Below are 25,076 nucleotides of genomic sequence, written 5' to 3'. Positions count from 1 at the left end.
GGAATGGCTCCCAGTGCCAGAGGGCAGCCAGGGATGGGATCTTGGCAATGAGGAATTCCTGGCTGGGCTGGGATTGCCAGAGCAGCTGGGGCTGCCCCTGCATCCCTGCAATGTCCAAGGCCAGGCTGGACACTGGGGCTGGAGCTCCTGAAAGATGTCCCAGCCCACTGAACTGGATGGGCTTTAAGGTCCCTTTCAATCCCAGCTGTTCTGTGTCTCTTGAAGGAAGTCACACCATGTCTCATTTTTATAAGGTATAAAATTGTGGTGTGTATTTACCACAGAAGTTCAGACAAGAGCTTCAAAAATGCCATGCATTCTACAGGGATAAAAGAATTTTTCTCTACAAACCAATGTAATTTATCTGGTCCCAGCAACATCTAACACCAGCACACTCCATACACTCTGCAGGAAATTATTTCACACTACAGGCAGTGTTGGATAGCTCTTTGTGCTTTTACAAATCAATGCTTTCCATAGATCTGGCCCAGATGTTCATGTGCCCAATGAACAACTACCATCCAGTCTCATCTTCTGTCCAAAATTACTCCCACACTGTGATGAATTAATTTGGGGAGGAAAGGAAGAAAAAGGAACCTCTCCAGCATTCAAACAACACAAGAGAACAACAGGCAGATGTTGTAAAAGGACAGAAAATAAGTTATCATTTCTCCACAAGCTAATACACTTCTATTATTGTTGGGAACTGAGAGAACATGATGTTTACTGAGCTAGTCAGCAGCAAAAGAAAACAAACACCATTGTACCACTCATCATGTGGCACAACAGATAAATCCAGGAGCACAGCAATGCTAGAGGCATGATCAGCTGCAGAACTATGAAACCACTCACCTCCCTCTGCAAAAATGCTATTTTCCAGCCTCAAAAGCATCCCAGCCTCAAAACAAGATTTAACATTGTCAATCCCACCAGAAAACACACATCACACACAGGTTAATCTTTATTCTGTGTATCACTCCTGCTCCCACAAATGTGGGCAGCTTATCTGCACCAAGCTCCTACAAAAAGAGCTTTGATGTGGATGAAATGCACACCAGATTTGTCTGCTCAGTCACCAGACCAAGAAGCTCAGCACAAAGTGGGAACAACCACAGGAAATCGTATGAAGTTTAGTAAGTCCAAGTGCCCAGTGCTGCACTTTGGCCACAACAACCCCTGCAGTGCCACAGGCTGGGGATGGTGTGGCTGGGGCAGTGCCAGGCACAAAGGGACCTGGTGGGCAGCAGGACAGGAGCCCTGGTGTGCCCTGGTGGCCAAGGAGCCAGTGGCACCTGGCAGTGTCAGGAGTGAGGGGCAGCACAGCAGGGAGGTCACTGTGCCCTGGCAGTGCCAGGAGTGAGGGGCAGCACAGCAGGGAGGTCACTGTGCCCTGGCAGTGTCAGCAGTGAGGGGCAGCACAGCAGGGAGGTCACTGTGCCCTGGCAGTGCCAGGAGTGAGGGGCAGCACAGCAGGGAGGTCACTGTGCCCTGGCAGTGCCAGGAGTGAGGGGCAGCACAGCAGGGAGGTCACTGTGCCCTGGCAGTGTCAGCAGTGAGGGGCAGCACAGCAGGGAGGTCACTGTGCCCTGGCAGTGTCAGGAGTGAGGGGCAGCACAGCAGGGAGGTCACTGTGCCCTGGCAGTGTCAGCAGTGAGGGGCAGCACAGCAGGGAGGTCACTGTGCCCTGGCAGTGTCAGGAGTGAGGGGCAGCACAGCAGGGAGGTCACTGTGCCCTGGCAGTGTCAGCAGTGAGGGGCAGCACAGCAGGGAGGTCACTGTGCCCTGGCAGTGTCAGCAGTGAGGGGCAGCACAGCAGGGAGGTCACTGTGCCCTGCCCTGGGCACGGGGAGGGCTCAGCTCCAGGGCTGTGCCCAGCTCTGGCCCCTCAGCCTGGGAAGGGCCTGGGGACACTGAGCGGGGCCAGAGGGGCAGCGAGGCTGGAGAGGGGCTGGGAACACAAAGCCTGAGAGGAGCCCCTGAGGGAGCTGGGGGTGCTCAGCCTGCAGCAAAGGAGACTCAGGGCTGCCCCCATCGCTCTCTGCAGCTCCTGAAAGGTGCCTGTGCTCAGCTGCCCTTGGGCTCTTTCTCCAGCAGCACTGACACAGCCAGAGCACACAGCCTCCAGCTGTGCCAAGGGAAATCCAGGCTGGAGAGCAGGAAAATGTTGTCATTATAGTGCAAGAGCTCTATTGTCTTTACATTGCAAGGGTTCCACATTGCCAGAGTTTTGTACCTCCTTGATGGTTCTTGTAGGCAGCTCCTCTAGGCACTGATTCTTCCTCTCCTCACAGTAGACAACTGACTCCAGCTCCCACCAATCCACTCTTATATAACACTGCTCTTATTGGCTACAGCTGTGGCCTGTTAACATCAGGCCTGCTCCTGATCTTTAGTAATTGGTTCAGCTGCAACTCTTTAGGGGATAAGAATACATTCTATACCACCTTCATTTACCCATACTGCATCCCCCTACAGGAAAAAGCTTTTCCAGCAAGGGGGATAAAGTTCTGCAATGGCTGCCCAGGGAGGTGGTGCAGTCCCCAGCCCTGGGTGTGTTTGACAGCCTGGATGTGGCACTGGGTGCCAGGGCTGGGCTGGACTCCATGGCCTTGAAGGTCTCTCCCAAGCCAGGGATTCTGGGAATTCTGTGAAATTCTGTGATTCTGGTCATTCTGTGCAATGCTTTTCCTGGCACCATGGCAGGTCCCACAGGCAGTCACAGGCCCAGAGAGCTCAGCTGGTGTTGCCAAACCACAAAGCTTCCAGAGGATGGAGTGTTTTGTTCACATACATGTCCACAGCAAATGTGGAAAAAACAGGTTCCTAAACAAATCTGGAGTCTCCTCCACCTCTGTTTGCAAGTCTATTTCCTGTTTCATCAGGGAGATTCAGTTTTAACACACAGCACCCTGTGGATGTACCTCAGACTGAAGCAGCTCTATTGCCAGGGGAAGGTTTGGGTGGGAAGGGACCTTAAAGCCCATCCAGTGCCACCCCTGCCATGGCAGGGACACCTCCCAGTGTCCCAGGCTGCTCCAGCCCCAGTGTCCAGCCTGGCCCTGGACATTGCAGGGATGCAGGGGCAGCCCCAGCTGCTCTGGCAATTCCAGCCCATCCCCTCCCCACCCTCCCAGCCAAGAATTTCTTCTTTAAACCTCATCTAAATCCAACCTCCTCCACCTTAAAGCCATTCTCCTTTGTCCCATTTTCCCCTCTCTTTTATTCTACAAGGGTCAACAACAAAAATAGCTCAGGTAGAGACAAATCCATGAATTTTCAAGCTCCAAATGCCCACAATCCATCTCCATTTAGGTTTGGAAGGTGCTGAATACCTTTGGAGCATGCACAACTCAGTGTTGTGAACCTGAATTTGCAGTGCCATCCACACCCCCCCTACTGCATCTCATCCCCTGTCACTTCATTCCCTTCACAGGAGTATTTTTTGCCACCAAATCCTGCATTTGCTGCCCCCCACCCCCTTGTATTTTGCACTGTGGCAAAAAATTCAGCTACAACCTTTAAGATGATCCATTTACAGGTATCAACTTCACAATTACACTTTGAACAGCAATCAGATTTGAGATTCAGCAAGACTTTCTCTTTACACTGAGGACTCATTTTCCCCACACAGTTTATATTATATTTTTTCTCTGTTTTCTAGTGCAGATGAGCAATTCCTTTTGCCAGCCCGCTGTCAGCTTCCTACCTGCCCAATCAAACACCAAGAAAATTAGATTATGTCAATTTTTAAGAGAAAACTGTTAACATTAATGAATAATAAATGTTTCATTTCTGTAAATTTGCTTTTCCTGATGCCTCCAGCCAGGCTGGGTGGATAAGTGCCTGCCTATTTTACCTGCCCTAGGGCCAGCCCTGTTAAGTGTGATTACTGCTAAGCTATGGATGGCAAACTGAGGCTTAATTATCCATTTCCTGACTAGAAAATTTGTTTCACAGGAAGAACATTGCAGTAACAGTATGTGGGCATTATGCTTCTGCAGATTCTTTTTTATGAAGCAAAATTGAAGGAACAGATAATGCAAATACAAGGTTTAGGAAATTAATGCTCAGTTAGGACCAGATAATTCTTACAGGAAAAGAGGGTTGAAGACCCTGCTGGTTTTGTCCACAACTGTGGGTGTTCAGTGTCTTTGTGTCCCTATAAAAGCCTTTTTTCTTCTGCTCCCCAACATCTGAGCAGACTTATGTAAATATTTGTGGTTAAAGGCAGAAAAGAGTATTACAGGATGCACAGGTGCAGCTTGGAAATCCAGGAATAATCCTCTTTTCCTTCTGGATCAGGTTTCTTTGAGCGTGCAATTCACTTTTCTTCACTCACACTCGCTCATTGAAATGAAAATACTCATTAAAGACAGTGGGAAACACCACCAAAAAAAAAAAAAGGCAAGGGGATCAAATTTAAATAGTTCTCATCTGATCAGGGAAAAGAACATTTTAGTGAAGTGCAATTGAACTGAGTGCTGAATCAGTGGGGGGGAATCAAACAAAGCTCCAATTTTCACAGGAATCCACAGTAAACTTGCCACCACCTGTTCCAGGTGCTCTGTGCTGTATCACACACCTTGTTGAGGCTCCCAGTTCCTCACTTTAAAACACCTTTGAAGCTCCAAACACACAGTTTGTGGTACCAACTGCTCAAAGCAGCATGGCTGAAAGCTTGTCCTGCTCAAAGCTCCAGCTGCTTTCATGTGTGGCCAAGGCAGGACTCACTGATGTACTGACCTGTTCCTCCAGCAAAAACACCAAAAATCTGTTTAACAGCAGCAGCCCTGGGCAAAATCCAGAATTTCTGGGATACACAAGATCTGTTCCTCCCAAAGAAATTGGGTGAGATTTTCACTGTTTTATGGTTTGGGTGAGAGTTAAAGGATAATTCTTTTACTGCTCACTCAGAAATCTGCAGGAAATGAATGCTGGGGAGGTACCACACAAAAGTATTGTAAAACTCTGCTGAATATGTTTCACAATTTATCACATTAAGGCTGGAAAAGATCCATAAATTCATCAAGTCAAACTGTTTCTCCAGCACTGCCAAGGCCACCATGGACCCACATCCCCAAGTGCCACATCCACAGGGCTATTTAAGCCCTCCAGGAATGGAGGGATTTAATGTCCTCCTGGACAGCCCTTCACAGAAGGAATTATTCCTGTTATCAAAATCTAAACCTGCCCTGGCCCAGCTTGAGGCCGTTCCCTCTGCTCCTGTCCCTGTTCCCGGCTGTGCCCTCCTGGCAGGGACTTGTGCAGAGCCACAAGGGCCCCCTGAGCCTCCTTTGCTCCAGGCTCAGCCCCTGCCCAGCTCCCTCAGCCCCTCCTGGCTCTCCAGACCCTTCCCAGCTCCCTCAGCCCCTCCAGACCCTTCCCAGCTCCCTCAGCCTCTCCTGGTTCTCCAGACCCTTCCCAGCTCCCTCAGCCCCTCCTGGTTCTCCAGACCCTTCCCAGCTCCCTCAGCCCCTCCTGGTTCTCCAGACCCTTCCCAGCTCCCTCAGCCCCTCCTGGCTCTCCAGACCCTTCCCAGCTCCCTCAGCCCCTCCTGGCTCTCCAGACCCTGCCCAGCTCCCTCAGCCCCTCCTGGCTCTCCAGACCCTTCCCAGCTCCATTCTGGATCTGCTCCAGCCCCTCAATGCCCTTCTTATCACAAAGGGCTCAAAATTGCCCTCAGGATTTGAGATGGGACCTCAGCAGTGCCCAGCACAGGGGGATTCATGTTATATGTATAACATAAATATCATACACACACCAGTCCATATAATAGAATATACAGTACAGCATTAAAACTATCAAAATCACCCCTCAGGAAACAAAATTAAGGGGATTATTTTGTCTTGTTATTCTCCATGTTACACCACACCAAAAGACCTGAAATACAAACCAGAGTACAACAAGGTACAGAAAAGTACAGCCTTAGCCAAAAGACAATTGTGAACAACAAAGGATTTGTGGAGTTAAACAAAGGAAGCAGTTGCTAGAAGCAACAAATAATAATTTCAGCAGAGCATTGTGGATGTCTAGAAAGCTCAGTCTCCTCTCTGCGGGAAACAGCTGCAATGTGCCAAGGAAACTTCAGTATTAAAAAGTAGGAGGAAAAAAAAAGCAGAGTAAAAAGAAACCTAACAGAATGCAGTTACTCCCATTGCTCATGGCCATGGCCACACAGCAATTCCAGCATTTGCTTTTTCATTTGGGTTCGAGCCCTTGTGATCGCTGGAGCATTTGTGGTGCTCCGACAGCCGAGGCCGAGCACAGCCACGGGAGAGAGCAGCACCGAGCCCGAGGGTTCCGCCAGGCGGGAACGCCGAGAGCCGGGGAACGGCGGCGGGGAAGGGAGGAGAGGTCAGCGTGTGAGGGGCGGCGGGAACAAGGTACCCGAGAAGAGAGGAGAGGTCAGCGTGTGAGGGGCGGCGGGAACAAGGTACCCGAAAAGGGAGGAGAGGTCAGCGTGTGAGGGGCGGCGGGAACAAGGTACCCGAAAAGGGAGGAGAGGTCAGCGTGTGAGGAGGGGAACAAGGTACCCGAGAAGGGAAGAGAGGTCAGTGTGTGAGGGGAACAAGGTACCCGAGAAGGGAGGAGAGGTCAGCGTGTGAGGAGGGGAACAAGGTACCCGAGAAGGGAGGAGAGGTCAGCGTGTGAGGGGGGAACAAGGTACCCGAGAAGGGAAGAGAGGTCAGTGTGTGAGGGGAACAAGGTACCCGAGAAGGGAGGAGAGGTCAGCGTGTGAGGAGGGGAACAAGGTACCCGAGAAGGGAGGAGAGGTCAGCGTGTGAGGGGGGAACAAGGTATCCGAGAAGGGAGGAGAGGCCAGCGTGTGAGGGAGAGGAATAAAACACCTGAGAAGGAAGGAGAAGTCAGCCTGTGAGGGGGGAACAAAACACCTGAGGAGAGAGGAGAGGTCAGGATGTGAGGGGAGGAACAAGGTACCTGAGAAAGGAGGAGAGGTCAGCCTGTGAGGGAGGGGAACAAAATAACCAAGAAGGGAGGAGAGGTCAGCCTGTGAGGAATAAATACCCAAGAAGGAAGGAGAGGTCAGTGTGTGAGGAACAAAATACCCGAGAATGGAGGTCAGCGTGGGAGGGGGGAACAAGGTACCTGAGATGAGAGGGGAGGTCATAGTGTGAGGGGAGGAACAAGGTACCTGAGAAAGGAGAGGTCAGCCTGTAAGGGGAGGAACAAGGTAACTGAGAAGGAAGGTCAGTGTGTGAGCAACAAAATACCCGAGAAGGGAGGAGAGATCAGCGAGTATGGGGGGAACAAGGTAGCTGAGAAGGGAGGAGAGGTCAGCCTGTGAGGGGGGGAACAAAGCACCTGAGAAGGGAGGAGAGATCAGCGTGCGAGGAACAAAATACCGATGAAAAGAGGAGAGGTCAGCATATGAGGGAGAAGAACAAGGTACCTGAGAAGGGAGGAGAACAAGGTACCCCAGAAAGAAGCAGAGGTCAGCGTGTGAGGAGGGGAACAAAACACTGAGAAGGGAGGAGAGGTCAGCGTGCAAGGGCAACAAGATACTCGAGAATGGAGGACAGGTCAGCGTGTGAGGGGGGGAACAAAATACCCAAGAAGAGAAGGAGATGTCAGCGTGTAAGAAACAAGGTACCCAAGAAGGGAGGTCAGTGTGTGAGGAACAAGGTACCCAAAAAGGGAGATCAGTGTGTGTAGGGAGGAACAAAATAACCGAGAAGGGAGGTCAGCGTGTGAGGGGAGGAACAAGGCACCCGAGACGAGAGGAGAGGTCAGCGTGTGAGGGGAGGAACAAGGTACCCAAGAAGAGAGGAGAGGTCAGTGTGTGAGGGGAGGAACAAGGTACCCGAGATGAGAGGAGAGGTCAGTGTGTGAGGGGAGGAACAAGGTACCCAAGAAGAGAGGAGAGGTCAGCGTGTGAGGGGAGGAACAAGGTACCCAAGATGAGAGGCATCATCTCCCACATTCACTGCCCAGCACACGCTGCCGCGAGCCAGAGCTCCTCAGGCACTGTCAAGCTGAAAATGATCCCAGGAATTGCTGCAGTGAGGGAGTTTGAAGTGCAAGTTGTTGGGAGGATCGAGCGTTGACTTCCCAGAGGTGTGGAAGATGCGTTTAAGTGCTCTGCAAGCAATAACCCGTGACAAATGCACTCATTTGTTACTGCCTTCCCCCTCAAAGCTGGAAACACAACATCACACAGTGGCTTTGACACTGAGCATTTCAAGGACTGGGCCTTGCCGTGAAAATGTCAAGCAACACCTGAGATCAAAGAAACATTTTGAACATGTTTACCTTGTCACTATTTAAGGCCCTGTGTTAATCAGAATAAAATGCATAAGTGAGGAAACAATAAGATCTGCTCCTTTCTGAAATTCAGGGGTTTATTCAAACTTCCCCCTGCTTCCAACCTTCTTTTTATGGGTGTAAAAAAAAGAGCCTGTCCAGAGCAGTTCAGCACAAATTCTTCCTCCTGACTGCCCTTACACCCCACAAGACATCACAAGCAGCTCCATTTCAAGAGATCACATCGAAATTGTTTTATAAAGCTCCCTGGGACAAGAACAACTCTACTTCAACCCACTGTGTCTCCACTGAGCTACAAATTTCCACAGGTTCATTAAACTAAATGGACTGATTTCAGTTTTATAATTGAAAACTGTTGTCTTAAAGACAAGTCCCAAATGGGGTGATCTACAGCTTCCAGCACTATTTAACCTCAAAGTGTATAATCTGATAATTCATGTTTTGAAACCTCTCCAGAGGCTCATGGAAACCACTGTAAAAGTTGGGTCCTTATAAAACAAAGCCAGACAGAAGGAAAAAAAATAAGACTCCAAAAGGTATTTAACAATTTAACTTGGCAGCAACATATTGAATGTTTTCTCATTATTTTCATAGGTTAATGGATTGTTCCTGTGAAATTCTGGATTTGTGGAAATGAATTAAAGCATTCAGGAAAGATATTTCTTCTCAGAGACCATGAGGTGCTGGAAAGCAGGTAATCAAAAATTGTAGAGTCCAAGTCAATGGGCATGGGGAATGTATTCTAAAAACTGATTGAACAATTATAAATAATAAATCTAAAAAGAAGTGAAATCCTGAGGCCAGCACCTTCCACCCTCACCAAGGGGAACAGCCTGCAGGGAACTCCCTCTCCCTTGAGCAAAGAAATAACTCACTACAAGAACAGCAGCACCAAGTCTGTTCACAATCCTGTTAAGCACCCAGAGCAAACAGAGCATTTTAAAACATTTTCCTCCTCTACTTACATTCCATTAATCTTTCATGCTGTTTACACAGTTGGTTAGAGCATTTTCAACAGAAACTGGTGATCTTTTTATCATTGAGGACTTGCAGATGGGTACAGGAGAAATGCAGCAAAAAGGCTGAGCAGCCTCCAGCCATCTAAATAAACACTAGCAGGGAATTCTTTATTTTGCTAAATTAATCAACCTTTAATCAAATTTCCTCACCCCAATGCAAACAATGCCAGGGGAGTGAGTGATCAGCTGGTTTCTGAAACAAAGACTGGACTGCAGTGGCTTCAACAGAATTCCCCTCCTTCAGATGGCTCCAACAGCAGCACAGGAAGAGATTCAATCCCCCACACAGGAAAAGCCCAGGGACACCAAGCAGCTGCACATTTCCAGGTAGGAACAGGGATGGAGGCTGCAGACAGCCCCAGGAGATGCCACTTACACCTCCAGGCACAAACAGAGGGACTCAGCTGCCACTCCACTGGGTGAGACCCTGTCCAGGACACCACAGGGACCAGCTCTTCTTTTGGCAATTAATTTTAGATCCAAAAATTAAATCAGCCATTCCATGTATTACCACATTCCCAGGAGAAAGGCAAAGCCTTGAGGATCATCATTTCCAGATCTGCAAGAGCAGAGGCTGGACAGTGCTGCTCAGACCTGTCCCCTGGATAACTGAAGCATAAAGAGTATTTTGGGAGCCACTCCCCACGCTGCACCATGAACCCATCCTTGGGATCACACCTGCAGCAGGAGGCTGGGGGAATTTCATCATCCACCTGAAGGTTTCAAACCTGCACCACAACCAAGAGCTGTTAAAGGCAACACCTCTGAAAGAGTTAAAAGCACAATCATTTCCTAACAAAACCCAGTATTTGCACTTCCTAGTTTTGCCAGGGTGGGTTCCAGCTCTGCACTGGCTAAAGCTAAAATAAGAGCTGAAAAATAAAGTACTTGGAGCTTTTAACTTGCCACAGTCACACCTCCTGTCCTTTTCTATGTGGTTGTGTATTCACATTTACTCATTTTTAAATGCAACCAAGGGTCTGTATCAATCTACAGCCCAACACTTGCAAAATACCTGAACATTTTACATAAGTGCCTGGAGATCATTTCAAGGAAGTTTATAGTTTACAACCACACTCTGCCATATACAATTTATTTTCAGGGAATTTCTGAAGTATTTTTCTCATACAAGAACTGCTACCTTTATAACACTGGAAAACACCATTTGCAATAAAAGTGGTTTTAAGAGACCATTACAGAGCAGAATAACTCGAGTTTATTCCTTGTAGCAGCTATTTCTCAAATGCAAAAGCTCCATGTCCCTGTTCCTCACTCTCCATCACAAACTGGCAACTCAGCTCTACTGTTTTAGACACAGAAAAGACCAAATGCCAGGTCATTAGCAAAAATCCATTCAGCAAGTTCACTTATAATAAAAATAATGGCCACAAGCACTAAAGAAAAAGAATCCCACTTGTGAAAAATAAAGCATGGTCAAGGTTTTTTGCCTGCAATTTCAACCTCTGCAGAGATCTGTTGGGTGCATCTGCTTCTGTGAAAGCTCAGCACAAAAATTTCACTGAGGTCTTATGGAGTCACTGTAAAGTTTGTTTTCCCCCAATTAAAGAAGCTATTAAAGGCCAGTTTTAAAAAATAGCAACCTTTAATTGGGAAGAAAACCACTCAACAATAAATAAAAAGCAGACACATTCACCAATTAAGAATCTGACAAGATCTCTCTGTCTTAAAAAAAAAAAAAAGCATTTGCTAAATGCCAGGTTGCTTCTTTCAGAACACAAAAGCTGCTTCAACCAGCTACCAACAAAACAAAAGGTTAAGAAAAATCAATATACAAACACGTGTTTGTCCTCTGAGTGATAAAAGAAAATATTGCCTGAGTTGTCCTCCAGCAGGAGACCCAAATTTGCTCCATTATCTGCATTGTTTTTAAAAAGCCATTGCCAAAGCCCCTGGGATCAGCAGGGAATCTCTGTGACAGCATCTTGACCTTACAAAGTACCTTTTATTGAAGGAAATTGAGGATTTTTCTCATCCACGAAGGAATGAGCAGGTTTTGGAGGTGGGTGTGCTGAGGAATGAGCAGAGTGCAGCAGCACAGGGATAGAAGCTGTAAGGCCCTGATATCCAATATCCACTCTGGAAGTCACAATCCCAGAAACTGTTTACTTGTAGCAAATAATGCTCATTTCTTCTCAGCACTCTGAGGACAAGAACAAATTGAAGCTACTTCCAATAGCTGTAAAGGCACAGGGAAAAGAAGGAAAGGTCCCTGGAGCTGCAGCCAAAGTGGGAATTTAAGGGCAGACTTTGCAAACACTCATCAAGCTTCCCAGACACTCTTTATTTCCTAAAGATTTGTTGTTGTGGACAATCCCTTTATTTCTCTTTTGGGAGAAACAAGAGGGGAACTGGCCAAGAACTCAGTGTGACCCCAGCACTGCTGGGGGTGGAACTACACCTTCCTAAATCTGGGAGTTCCCTGGGAGCTTCTGGCTCTCATTATGGCATTGATCAGTCCTGTCCTGGGACAGCTGCACACTCCTGACAGTTCCAAATTACTCCATCCTTGTGGCTGCCTTTAGTCTCTGTTCTTGGCAACAACCAGAAAACCAAGGTGAATTCCATGAGTGCAGGAATCCTCCTACAGGAAACAACTCACAAAGAGCAAATGTGTTCCCTGACACAACAGGAAAAAGTGACACTTCAGAGGGACAGAAAGGAATCACAGGTGGGACTCTCTTTCCTGTTGGGTTTTCCTTCATCTCAGAGCTTTCTGTATTCAGAGCTGCTGAAAAGCAGCACCACAGAGAGCAGGGATAACTTAAAATTCCAAAACCAGAGCCCATAAAATTCCATTTCTGACTGGATTTTAGTGCTGCTATGCAAGTTAAACGTGGTCATGGATCTCACCCCGAACATTCTCCCTGGAAGTGAGGCACTTTCTCCTGGCAAGTCCAGTCACAGAACTACAAGAATCCCTAAATCTGGGATCACAGAAAAGGGAATTATTCAGTCTCTTGTGAGTAAGAGCTGCTGAGCTCAAGTAAATATCAGAAATTATCCCTTCATTAACAGAATAATTTCTGTTTACAGAAAGCCTTTCAGCTTCACCCTTCAAAGCGTTTCACAGACAATATGAAGAGATTTTGCAGACCTAAACAATGTTTATTTTTTGGAAAACATCTCTGTCTTTGCTATAACCAAGTAAAACATCAATACTTAAAGAAGCTCCTCTGGTTTTGTTTGTTTACAGCAGAAAAACGCAGTCAAAGTTTTGCTGTTTTTCATCCACTGCTCCCTTTATGGACCTTTCACACAGCAACAAGGGAGAAATAAACAGCCTACATAAACAGGGACATGCAAGAGTAAAACCACAAGGATTGGCAGAAGCCTCTATTATGCATAAATGTTCTGGAAATAAAGCCATCAACAAAAGGAAACTCAGCCACATTTCAAACCAACAGCTCGCTTTTAAGATTTGTAATATTTTTCTGAAGCTGAGTAAAATTACATCTAAGCCACACAGGCTTAGATTTGTCTGCAGTGGTATTTTATGACCATGCAAGCCACTAAAAAATTCACCTGTTGCTTGGCAAGTGCATCCTCACCTGAGCTCCTACACAAAAACGACGTCTGGAGAAAAGTGATTTAAATTCCTTTTCACACCATTTGCTTTCTGCACTTGGTTAAGCCTAAGAAACATCAATATTATTACCACAACACTTTTTCCTTCCTCTGCAATCAGTTCTACCCTCAGGTTTTCATGGTCTGCCTCAACCTGCCACGTCAAGCTCTGCAGAGAATCTCTACATCCAACCCAAGTTCTAATTAAATTCTGGAAGTTTAGTTATCAGGCTGTTCTACTGAATAATTTTAATTTCATCAAGTCAATAACTCAATGTTGTGTCTAAAAACTGGTCCTAAACTAGCCAAGGTATCAGTGCCTGGAAGCCAAAGATTGCAAGACAAACATTTCTTTTATTTGAAGAACAGTGCACTGTGAGCTCACTCTTCTGGTTTTAAATAAATTTAATAAGCCCGGATTTATTAAAATACAGGTACAAAAGGAAGACCTTAAAATACTCTTGGAAATTACAGGAAACAGGGAAAAAAGATGATTACAACAAGAAATGCTGCACAACCAGTGCATGTTTATTATTCTTCCACAGACAGTGGCACCAGCTGTTTGTTTTTTTTTAATAGAACCAACATCTCCTTCAAGTTCTGCAAGATTTCAAAGGCCAGAGTGATGAAAAAATAATTTAATTTTGTCCTAAACATTATAATTTACAGAGGATATTTAAATCATAACTTTTCCTAGATACAGAACTAGTGCAACACTAACTTCTCCAAAGTAACAAAATGAATACAGCTTCTCTCCGAGACATTGGAGTAGGAGCCAAAGTTTGGGAGCTCATTACAACTGCCAGCATCCTGCTGGTGTGACTGCAGCTGCCCACACCCACTGTGTGAGAACATTCAAAACATGTGAGAACATTCAAAAAGCTTCAGTGTGGGCAATCAGCTGCCAATCCTCTGGGTTTAAGCAGCACAGAAGATATTTACAAGCAGTTACAGAAAGTACTGGGGGGGAAACAGTGAATTCACTTCCAGGTCTATCACAGAACCATCCTCCAGCAGAACCAAGTTCAGGAATGTGAGCAGACAAAAATCAGTGGCTAAACAGGACTGGACACAACTTTATTTTCAATGCCCACAAGACGGACATGGAAGCAGCAGCACTTGGCCCACTCTGGCAGTCCCACACAGGATGGAGTCCCCCCACTGGACTTGCTGGTCCTCCAGATTTCCAGCCAGATGAATTTTACTCAGTTTGAAGGTGGGGGTCACTTATGGACCCCACAGCAATAACATGACAGTGCCTTGGCCTTCACAAATGGCATTAAGCCATCAGTGAGTTTGAAAAAGATCTCCAAGACCATTGAGTCCAACCTGTGACAGAACCTCACCAGAGCACTGAGTGTCAAGTCCAGCATTTCTTCAAGACCTCCAAGGGGTGGGGGTCCACCACTGCTCCTGGAGTGACGGAGTCCCTACAGTGTTTGAAGACCATTCTTGTGTAGAAATTTCTCCTAAAATCCACTCTGAGGCCGTTCCCTCTCCTCCTGTCCCTGTTCCCTGGAGCACAGCCCGACCCCCCAGGCTGTCCCCTCCTGGCAGGGACTTGTGCAGAGCCACAAGGGCCCCCTGAGCCTCCTTTGCTCCAGGCTCAGCCCCTGCCCAGCTCCCTCAGCCCCTCCTGGGGCTCCAGACCCTTCCCAGCTCCCTCAGCCCCTCCTGGTTCTCCAGACCCTTCCCAGCTCCCTCAGCCCCTCCTGGCGCTCCAGACCCTTCCCAGCTCCCTCAGCCTCACCTGGGGCTCCAGACCCTTCCCAGCTCCCTCAGCCCCTCCTGGGGCTCCAGACTCTTCCCAGCTCCCTCAGCCCCTCCTGGGGCTCCAGACCCTGCCCAGCTCCATCCCCTGGACGCTCTCCAGCCCCTCAATATCATCTAAGTCAAGGAGCCCAGAAGGGGACACAGCAGCCGAGGTGGGACCTCAGCAATGCACAGAACAGGTGAAAATAACTTCCCCGCTCCTGTGGTCACACAAACTCTGACACAGACCAAGTGCCACTGTCCTTCTTGCCCACCTGGGCTCGTGTTCAGCCGCTGTCAGGCAGCATCCCCAGGTCCTGTCCTGCTGCACAAACCCCCAGCCCCTCTGCCCCAAGCTGGAGCAGTGCCGGGGGTTCCTGTGGTCAAAACACAGCACCAGGCACTTGGCTTGGCTGAACCTCACCCCGCTGGTCTCAGCCTCTCCATCAGCCTGTCCAGATCCCTCTGACCCCAGCATGAAGCAAAACAGGAAGAAGAGCGCCGGGCAGGGCGGCAGGACAGCGGGACAGCCCTCAGGACAAGGCTTCCTCCAGCCCTGCAGCCTCCCCAGCGCTCCAGAGCCAGCAGGGTCCCAAGCCTGGGTTCACCCCATTCCCAGGACAGACCCCACATCCCGGAAGCCCGAGGCGGGCAGGCCTCCCCAGCGCAGCAGAGCCCGCACCCGGCCCTGGGGCACCCTCAGAGGCCTGGAGGATGCAGAGCGAGGCCGCCCCTACCTGATAACCGAGATGAGCAGCCCCGAGGGGTCCTTGCTCCTGCCCACAGTGCTGCGGTACCTCCCAACCGCGTCGCCCGCCGCCATCTTGCACCCCCTCAAACACGGCGCAGACACACGTGCTAGCACGCCGCAGCCAATCATAAGCGAGGAGAGTGGGCTGCCACCCAATAGAAAGCGAGGAGGGCGGGGCACGCGACATCAAGGCGGGGTGCTCCGCCGCGGGGTCTTCTGGGAGTTGTAGTTTTTGTGGCGGCGGCGAAACAGATTCCCACGCAAACCTTCGACAGGTGGTTAAAAATGAGTAAAAGGTTAAAAAATGATCAATCTGACAAGATACACCTGCAAAGACACCTGTGCCCAAAAGCCGTCATTCACTCTGGGAGAGGCAGGAAACGGGGTGGGGGTAATACGGCACCAAATCATCCTCTCAGAGCCTTCACAGAGCAGGGTTGGTTGAACATTGAGGGATTTAAATGTTTAGAGTTAAAAGTGGGTAAAGTGCGTGAAGTATTTAAATTAACGTGTTCTATGAATTAGTAATGCTAAATACTCACACTGTGTCATAGCCTGAACGAGTCTGATCACAAATACACCCACAAGAGTTGCTGACACTTCCTTGAATTTAATGTCCTTAAGCTATAATATTATTAAGAATAATTTCCCCCAGTTTTCCATGGGAAGGCAGTGAGGTGACCAAAAATGAGCCAGCACAGGTGGTCCTTGAAGTGAGCTCTGGAAGCAAACTGGAGTGTTTGGCACAGGAATTGTGGTTTTGGAGCAGATGGAGGTGATGGATTGGAATCTGTTCACAACCTCAAAAATGCTGCGACACCCAACCCTTGCTGTGTGAGTCTCTTCCAACACTGGATATTCTGTGATCCTACAATGCTGGCATTCCATGATACTGAACAGCAACCTCCTTGCCCACAGTCCTTGCTTTACCATGGACACGCTCCATCCCTTGCCACAGGATCACCTTTGGGAAAAGGAAAGGTGCATGTGACCCTGTCCAGGGCTGGAAATCCAAAGCTTGTTTTTCACCAAACATCAAACAAACCTCTCCCAAGAGCTGCCTCACTTTCCCCATTTCTAGGACACTTTCCCAGTCACATCCTTGTGTTAAAAAACACTGTACAAACCCCAGGATTGTTGTTGCAGAGGCGGAATTCCTTAGGAAAGGCAGGAACAACCATCATTTGCATCACTTGGAGCTGCTGGGTGTTTTCTAACCCAGGTTCATTCCATCATGTCAAACACGCTGCTCTTCCAGAAGTGGTTTTACTGCCCAAAGCTGCACCTTAACGATTTAATTGCATGGAAATTGCTGAAATCTGTAGGTGAGTCAAGAGCACTCATTTATACGAGCTGTATTTGAAACACGAGGTAATTAGAAGCATGATAATTCCTTACTTACAAGGGGAAGAATTCCACAGTAGCTGTTGAGGAAGAGCCTCTATTTATTACAATCAACAGCTGTATCTGTGATCATTAGCAGAAGGGCAGAGTAAGAGCACGGGCACTTTAATTCTGAAATAAAAGATACTTTATTCCTGAATAAGCAATGTGTTTTCAGAACAGAAGAATTACTCCAAAGTAAAGTGATTTTTATCTCCAGGCAGGGTGTGCACTTCAGTGTGTTCCTGTGTAGCTGTTTTGCCACATTTCCCCTGTGCAGACGAGCTCTCAGCCCCACAATTTCCTATGCAGCGATGCCAAAATAAAAATCTCATTTTCTGTTTTTCTGAGCAGGTTTGCCAATGCCTTTGCCCAAGGACGGTGATTTGAATGGCAAGAGATTTGTGCACTGGCTGGAGGGAGTTTTTCCTCAAACTGCCGACTTGCCAATATTGTTTTTGTTAATTGGCAATTCCCATTGACTGCTCTGGACCAGCAGGGCCTGGAGCCTGCAGAGGGGGTGAAATCGATGGGTCCCACCTTTTCATCCCTGACAGCTGCAATAATCACCTCATTTAGGAGGAACTTCATCAGGACAAACAGCAGCAAATCTGCCTCAGAACTGTGACCCGGCTGCCTTTCAATCCTGGGCTCTAATTGCTAAACCACTGCCTGCTTTCATTGAGCAGCCCTTTCCCTTCACTCCTCACCCAAGCAAAGCCGCAGGTGGGAATTTATGTTTTCTTTAAATGAAAGGGGAGAAATCGACAGAGGCCTGGCTGGTGCAGCATGTGAAGGCTGAGGTCTCTCTTGATTAATAATATATGATAAAATGAGGCTGAAGTGTCTTGAGAACATCATTTTTCCTTACACAATTTACAATGAAGGGTCTCAATCTGAAACTGATGGAAGGATAAACAGACTAAAGATTTTTTTTTTCTTTTTCACATTCCTTTCACATAGTATTTTATTGCTCTGAGGTGTATCTGGTAAAATGGGTGGTTCCTGGATTACTGAAACCAAAGAAAGTCCAAACTGACAAACAAAATGCTCATGATGAGGAATGAATCCTTGTCACAACTTGTCAACAGAGATCAGATGAGCTCAGTAGAGGATCCCCCATTCAGAAGGGACTGGGAATCACAGATGGTTTCACTCATCCTTACCATCCATCCTCCCTTCAATAATAAAAAAGGAAAGGAGGGGTGAGCTTGTACTGAGCTATTCCTCATCAGCTGGGCCATTTTCCCCCATAGTGCAGAGTTCTGCCAAAGAGAATTCTGAAGAGGCACAGGCAGAGCAGTTCTTTGGGAAATATGGTTTATTCCCTTGGGATGATGCCCTGTGCAGGCTGAGCTAGAGCAGAGGCTGGGCAGAGTCCCAGAATAAAGCAGGGATTTATTCCAAGGATCTCCTCCATGGATGCACCTTGGGCAGCACAAGAGCCCAGCCAGGGCTGCACCCAAGATGAACCAAAATGGCCCCAAAATGCACCAGCGCTCCCGGGGTCTCTCCCTGGGATCAGTTCTGCTCCATTTGCATCTTGCAGTTCATTGTCCCATTCCAGCTTCAGCCCCTGCAGTCCCACCCTGCTTGTTTTTCTCTCTCCAGCCCACGGGGTTTGTGCTCCTGGGCTGAGATTTGGGCCATTTGTCCTTGGTGCCCAGCTGGAGCAGGAATTGTTTTGTTTCCCTGCTCTGTGCACAGAGCTCACCATCCCATAATGTGAAGCTCAGAACTGCACACTAAACCAGCACAGAATGGGAAAAATATAAAAGCCAAACCCTGAGGCATCGTGGGAAGTGTTTTACAAATTCCACTGGCCAGAGTTCTGTTCCCCATGTGACTTGTGTGACACTAAGGGATTGCTTCCCTCCTTTCCTGAGGTAATTTCACCTGCAATCCCTTTCCACAGTTTATCCTCTGATATTTTCTAAGTGTTTCCTGGGAATTATTGGGAATTCCTAACCCTAAGAGATTTAGGGCTGATGTACACATGGGGTCTCTCAACCACAGCTTTAGCATTTGAAAAAAATACCACAAATGCTTTGTTATTTCATTTCAAACATTAGTGAAAATGTCAGACCAAAGTGTTCAGCCCACACCACCTTCTTACAGGTGCAATTGCCCTGAGTGTAATGCTTTAATATTGGTTATAAAGAAATCCCCTTTGACTTCCAGCAGTGTAGATGGGAGCAGAGTGAAGGCCAGAATTTCCTTCTAAGCTGTAGGAGCAGTTCTGCCTGTAGAAAGTGAGCCTAATCTTGTTTGCATCTCTCAGTCAGTTTAATAAAAATGATTTTACCCTTCTTCAGGAGTTGGTCACCCCCACATCAGCTGCATTAAGCTGAAATTGGTGCATGGGTAAAGAATCAGGTTCCAGCCACTCTCTTCTTCCAAATAATTCTCGTTTTCTTATGAAGCTTTCCCGAGCTTTGCCAAACTGCCTGAGTCAAGAATAGAGTACAAGTGTGCTGAAACATCAGGATTTGGCTCTAGGATTAGTCACACATCTGGATGACCTTGTTATTCCTCTTTACCATTAAATAAGTGTGAACTGAAGCTGGTTTATGTTGTTTTTTGGATTTTCTGCACAGCCACAATCAGTTTCTCTTTCCAGCACGTAGCTGCCATCAATTCTTTTTGTCTCTGTGAATAAGGAGAAACTCCTGGGGCAGGAGGAGAAGTTGCCTGGCTCAATGCTGGGAATCAAGGCAGAGATATGATTCAAATGTCTCCTTATTGTTTTTTGTCTCCTGACATTTCCCACATTGCACTGTGTTCTGCTGCTGCAGAAAAATAATAGCTAAGATTAAGTTAAGTGGAAAAATACTGCTGCTTTTCCAATGTCAAAGCCACAGAACCTCTGGTAATGCAGTCCCTGAAGGAAAGCAGAGCAGGTGTGAGGCGTTCTCTTCACAGGCAGGTAAAATGCTGTAAGTGAGGATGTTCACCTCCTCTTAACCATTAAAAAAAATCCAGTTATTTGGTTTATTTTTCCCCTTTATTTTACTTATCCTCACTAAGGGAATGCTGTTTTCACCATTGTCCAGAGGCATTTTCCAAGTCCTCAGGTTAATAGGTGCGGGCTGCTTGTTGGCTTCTTGAAATTAAAATCCTTAAGCCTTAATCTTCCTTTGGAACCATGAAAAACCTTGGGTATACAAGAAACATAGAAAACAACTCCCATTCCAACTCTCCCATGTTTAATTATAGCTTTTTCCCCCCTTCTGTAAAGAAGTTTTTAAATCCCACCCAAAAACTTCCTCTTTTAACCCAGCTCCATTAAGTTCCTCATGACTTGAAGATTTGTTGGGCATCAGCTCTTGCCTCAGCTGATATCCAAGCCTAAATTCCTACAGTTTGGGGGAAAACAGGTGGCTGGATAGAAAAGAAAGTCCCAGAAGTCCTGCTGGCACTGAGCTGGAACCACTTGGATCATCTATCCCAGCAAATCAGTTTGGGAGGAAGAGTTAATGGATGCCCAACCCCAGGAAAAACCCTCAGATCAGAGCTCCACCTTCTTAAACCACAGGCAGCTGAGCACAACAAATGCTGGAGATAAGGCTTCAGAAATTCCAGTGCTCACAGGAATATTTAATGCAGCTTTGGATATTTTCTGGTTTGTGTAAGTAGAAGCTCCAGGCAAGAGCAACAACAAGAACTTGAAGTGAAGTGAGTAAAACTCCTGGTAGCAGCAACGCGCTCTTGTATTTCCAGGGGAAGCAGCGGTGGTATCAATCCTCCTGAAATGAGACATCAGCCAGCCAATTTCAAGGCTTGTCTTGCAGAAAATGGGGCACAAGATGCAGCAGCTGAACAGTCCTGCTGGCCTCAAATTTAATTTGCTCCGAGGTGATATAAGAGCAGGATAATACGATGGTTGTTGTACTTCTAGAGAGATTTTGACAAAGTAAATCTATCACTGACAGGCACCACCACCCCTGTTTCACAGGAGGAACTGTGGCCCACAGATGCTAAAATCAAGCACACAACAACAGTCCCCACTTACCTGACAATCTCAAGGATTTGCTGCCAAGAGGGGAAGAAACTGGAATGATCTGTGCTCGGTCTGCAGTTCAACACAGGAATTTTGATGGATATTTAAAGGACCAATTGCCTGGTCAGGCTCTGCTCCCAGGGAACAAGTGATGGGATGAGAGGGAACAGCCTCAAGCTGCACCAGGGAACATTCAGTTTGGACATCAGGAGGAATTTTTTCATGGAAAGGGTTGTCAAGCATTGGAATGAGTGCTCAGGGAGGTGGTGGAGTCTCCATCCCTGGATGTGCCCAAGGAAGGCCTGGAGGTGGCACTCAGAGTGGGGAACAAGGTGGGCATCAGTCACAGGTTGGACTCCATGGTTTTAGAGGTCTTTCCCAACCCAAATGATTCTGTGATTTTACAGAGAAGTGCCTTTGAAAGGGCTTCCCACACTGCCGTTAGAATTCTGAACCCCTGTTTGACCAGCACCTTCTTGTCCTTCATTTTCACTAAAAAATAAAAACCAGGCAGAAAAGGGTTGGTTTTGGGGGAGTTTCTTTAAGAAAAAGCCCTTCAGACCTTCTGTACTGTAATGTCCCACTCTGAGCTTCCACGATCCTGTGTCTGTCACATGTGGCTGATGGTTTTTGGGTCTGTTGCTTTTGATGGTGCCAGTTAAATTCACCCTGAGCACTGTTGTGATCCCTCCCCCTGCCCATGCCTGGGACAGCATGAGGTCAGGACGAGAGGAAACGGCCTCAAGTTGTGCCAGGGGAGGTTTATATTGGATATTAGGATTTTTTTTTTTTCATGGGGAAGATTGTGAAGAATTAGAGCAGGCTGCCCAGGCCAATGGTGGAATGTTCCTGGAAATGTTCAAAAAATGTGAGAATGGGGAACTTGAGGGCATGGTTTAATGGGGAACATGGTGGTGCTGAGTTTACAGTTGGACTTGATGCTCTCAAAGATCTTTTCCAACCTTAACAATTCCATGATTTTATGTGCCCAGACTCAGCTCTTCAGCTTAGGTGATGGAGAAGGGTTTTACTTTCCCCTCACCCAAAAACTTTACGATGCATCACGTTGGAATTATTCCAGTTTGGTGGGGAAGATGAGCCCTGAACCGCCCTGACTCTCAGGCTGGGCAAATCTAAAATTTCTGGACAAACCCATCAGGCATCCTCAACCTGGAACCTGTTGAGCAGCAACCAATCTGCAAGAGGTCAGTGACGGCAATTCCCAAATATTTGATGGTGTGAAGGGTTTGTGGGCAGAGTGAGGATGCTCACAGAGCTGCAGGCTTTGAAAGCCTTGTGATAAAGGGCCAAGTGAAGCACCAAATCCACAGGAACAGACTTAAATCAACTTTATTGCACAGCAGCGTTCTGTGGGCACTGAATAAGGCTGAAGACTGATGCCTTCAATTTATTCTGTCAGCAAGAAGGACAAAATCAGCAAGACAGATCCTTGCAGATGAACCCCATGACTCCTTCACCACTGCAGGGTTAGAGACACAGCAGACTGGGAGATTTTGGGTTGTTTCACCCATAATCTTTCAGTCACCAAAAGATCTGACAGTGCTTTAAAAGATGTCAGTGGAGCAGAGGTGACCTTTGAGGTCCACATGACCTTTGGAACACAAGAAAGATGAGTCTCTTGCGAGATTCACTTGGAATTGCAGGAATTTAAGCTGTCAGGGCACCTGAAAAGTTCCCAGAGGTGGTGGTGTATCCAAATGATTCAGCAGAGGTTTTGTGATTCCCATTGAAAATCTGGTCAGGCAATAGTAAATGCTCAGCAAGAAAATGAAGTATTACCTGCTGTACATCTATAAAATGAAATGTAATGTGATAAAATGAACTAAAAGGTCTCCTCATCTCTGCATTAAAAACGGCATTGGTGTGACTGCTGTTGCTGTGTAACAATTCCCCTTCAGGAAAGGCAATTCCTACAATGTAGTATCATTTTTTTCCTTGTGATCTTTATGGGTTTGGGAAAGAAAAACATTTCAAGGAGTACCCAGCTGCAGGGGTCTGGTGAAAAATTAGATCAGCACAAGTAACAGGTATTTCCCACAAACTGAGAGGTGTCTGTCAGAGCAGGTGCTGGAGATGACTGGGCACTGAAGGACATTCAGCTGCTCCTTTTGCTGCCTTTCATCACCCCTTCACTGCCACCCTCCATTCCCCATCCTTCCCCAAATCATCTCCTGCTTCTCACTGTGTCCCCTCTTCCTTCATCTTCACATGTCTTCCACTAAACAGCACTGATATTTTTAAAATTGTAGTGGCACAACCTAAATTTGCAAATCACTGTGCTGCTGGTTCCTGTGTTAGATCTTTCTCCTCAACTCATGTGCCTCATCTATTTGAATTATAAACTCATCAGGGCAGAGGCCACATTTTAACTGTAGCATAGTGGAGATTTATGTAGCATAATTAAGCACCATAATAAAATACACCTCAGTGAAGGCTGAAATGGAAATTGTGGAACCCACGTTGGTTTCATTGCTCTTAAAGTGAACATGTGATGACTTTTTTCTTACTTTCATAATTTAGGTGAAGGGACTTGATGCAGTGAAATTGTCACCGAGAAAGATCTGCTGGTGGGCTGCTCACCCAGTCATACCCTGCCCCAAAAGAAATTGTTCTTCTGACTGAAGTTGTGTCCCATGTGTCCTGTTTTACCTTCCTCAGGCCTTCAGCCATTTCCTGGGCCTGCAAGAGAACTGGAGAGGGACTTTGGACAGGGGTATGGAGTGTTAGAACAAGTGGGAATTGATTTACTCTGCCAGAGGGCAGGGATGGATGGGATATTGGGAGGGAATTCCTGGCTGGGCTGGGATTGCCAGAGCAGCTGGGGCTGCCCCTGGATCCCTGGAAGTGTCCAAGGCCAGGCTGGATGGGGCTTGGAGCAGCCTGGGATGGTGGAAGGTGTCTCTGCCCATGGTAGGGGGTGGCTCTGGATGGGCTTTGAGGCCCCTTCCAAACCATTCCATGATTCTGTGATTTGGTGCCACTGTGGCAGAAGATCCCCAGACCTCTCCACCTTCTTCTGTCCCAGTGCTTGTGACACCCTCATGAAACTGAGGTCAGCATCTTTCTTGTGTCGGGGGCTACGGAACCTGGAATGTGATAACAACAAATACCCATGCTAGATTTGTGCTCTCCTGAAATTCTCTGTACTGGCAGCAAGATTCCCTCATGGATCACTGTTCCAGGGAGCAGGGTGGTCCCACCCAACTGTGCTCATGGCATTAAACAGGGCAGCCATGGATTCAGGCAGACAAGGAGAGTTGAGAAGTGCAGCACAGAGCACAGCCTTGGCTGTGTGCTTTTCACACCAAGGCAAAAAGGAACCGGAGGACATAAACACAGCCTCACTTTCATTTTTCCAAGGGAAGAAGCAATAAGTTTGTAGCCTTGGGTTATGAACTTCTCGGTCTCTCAATCACAGTCTTGGCAACCAGCTGTGGTCATTATGAGTTCAGTAAATTTTGGGAGCTTTGCAAAATGCTGCAGCCTCTTCAGCAAGAAGCTGTTTGTCTGAAGTGGGTTTAGTTCAGTGAGTACAGACATTGCAGGAAAAGCCATGGGGGTAGAGATGCTCCTTAGTGTAATTTTTCAAAGTTAATGCTCCCCTGCTTCCATGGAATAAGAAGGGGCTGGAATATCTATGAGAACTTTATTCCCACCACAGCTGGAAATATAAATCAACATGCTGCAGAAGGAAAACAAAACCCAGAGATTATTTTCCCTTGTTTGGGTTCCTTCTTTCCACAGTGTCTCCACGTGCTCAGCTCTCCCTGAGCTGGGAGAGAGCAGGGAATACACAGAGGAGCCTGGAGCCACCAAGGATCACAGCAAAGGGAGCAGCTGGGCTGGAACCTCTGGGTCCAGCTCTCTCCTCTGGAAGGTGTCCATGACAATGGATCTTGGGAATGCAGCAAAATTCTTTTTTTTTTTAAATCCCTGCATATGGTGGTGTTCACAGGGGGTCCCAAGATGAGGGAAGAGATGAGAATGTTGACTCCATGTTTCAGAAGGCTGATTTATTATTTTATGATATATATTATATTAAAAATAAATTATATACTAAAACTGTACTAAAAGAATAGAAGAAAGGATTTCATCAGAAGGCTAGCGAGCAATAGAAAGGAATATGGAATGATAATAAAATCTTGTGACTGACAGTCTGAGACAGCCGGACTGTGATTGGCCATTAATTAGAAACAATCAACATGGACCAATCACAGATGCACCTGTTGCATTCCACAGCAGCAGGTAATTATTGTTTTTCTTTTCCTCTGAGGCCTCTCAG

At 47.1% G+C, this 25,076-nt stretch overlaps 1 protein-coding gene across 1 annotated transcript in view; it reads right to left on the bottom strand.

The window, feature by feature from the left end:
• The window catches only part of EXOC4 (exocyst complex component 4), a 351,428-nt gene extending 335,955 nt beyond the window's left edge, over nt 1-15,473 (bottom strand). The window contains exon 1 of the mRNA XM_066550131.1: nt 15,377-15,473. Within this exon, the coding sequence (XP_066406228.1) occupies nt 15,377-15,462 (86 nt within the window). The 5' untranslated portion in view covers nt 15,463-15,473. The remainder of the gene's footprint in view (nt 1-15,376) is intronic.
• Nucleotides 15,474-25,076: the final 9,603 nt, after the last annotated feature.

The sequence above is a fragment of the Molothrus aeneus genome, chromosome 5 (assembly GCF_037042795.1).
Source record: "Molothrus aeneus isolate 106 chromosome 5, BPBGC_Maene_1.0, whole genome shotgun sequence".
NCBI lineage: Eukaryota > Metazoa > Chordata > Aves > Passeriformes > Icteridae > Molothrus > Molothrus aeneus.
The sequence above is the reverse complement of the archived record's forward strand: the minus strand, read 5'-3'. Positions and strand labels throughout refer to the sequence as shown.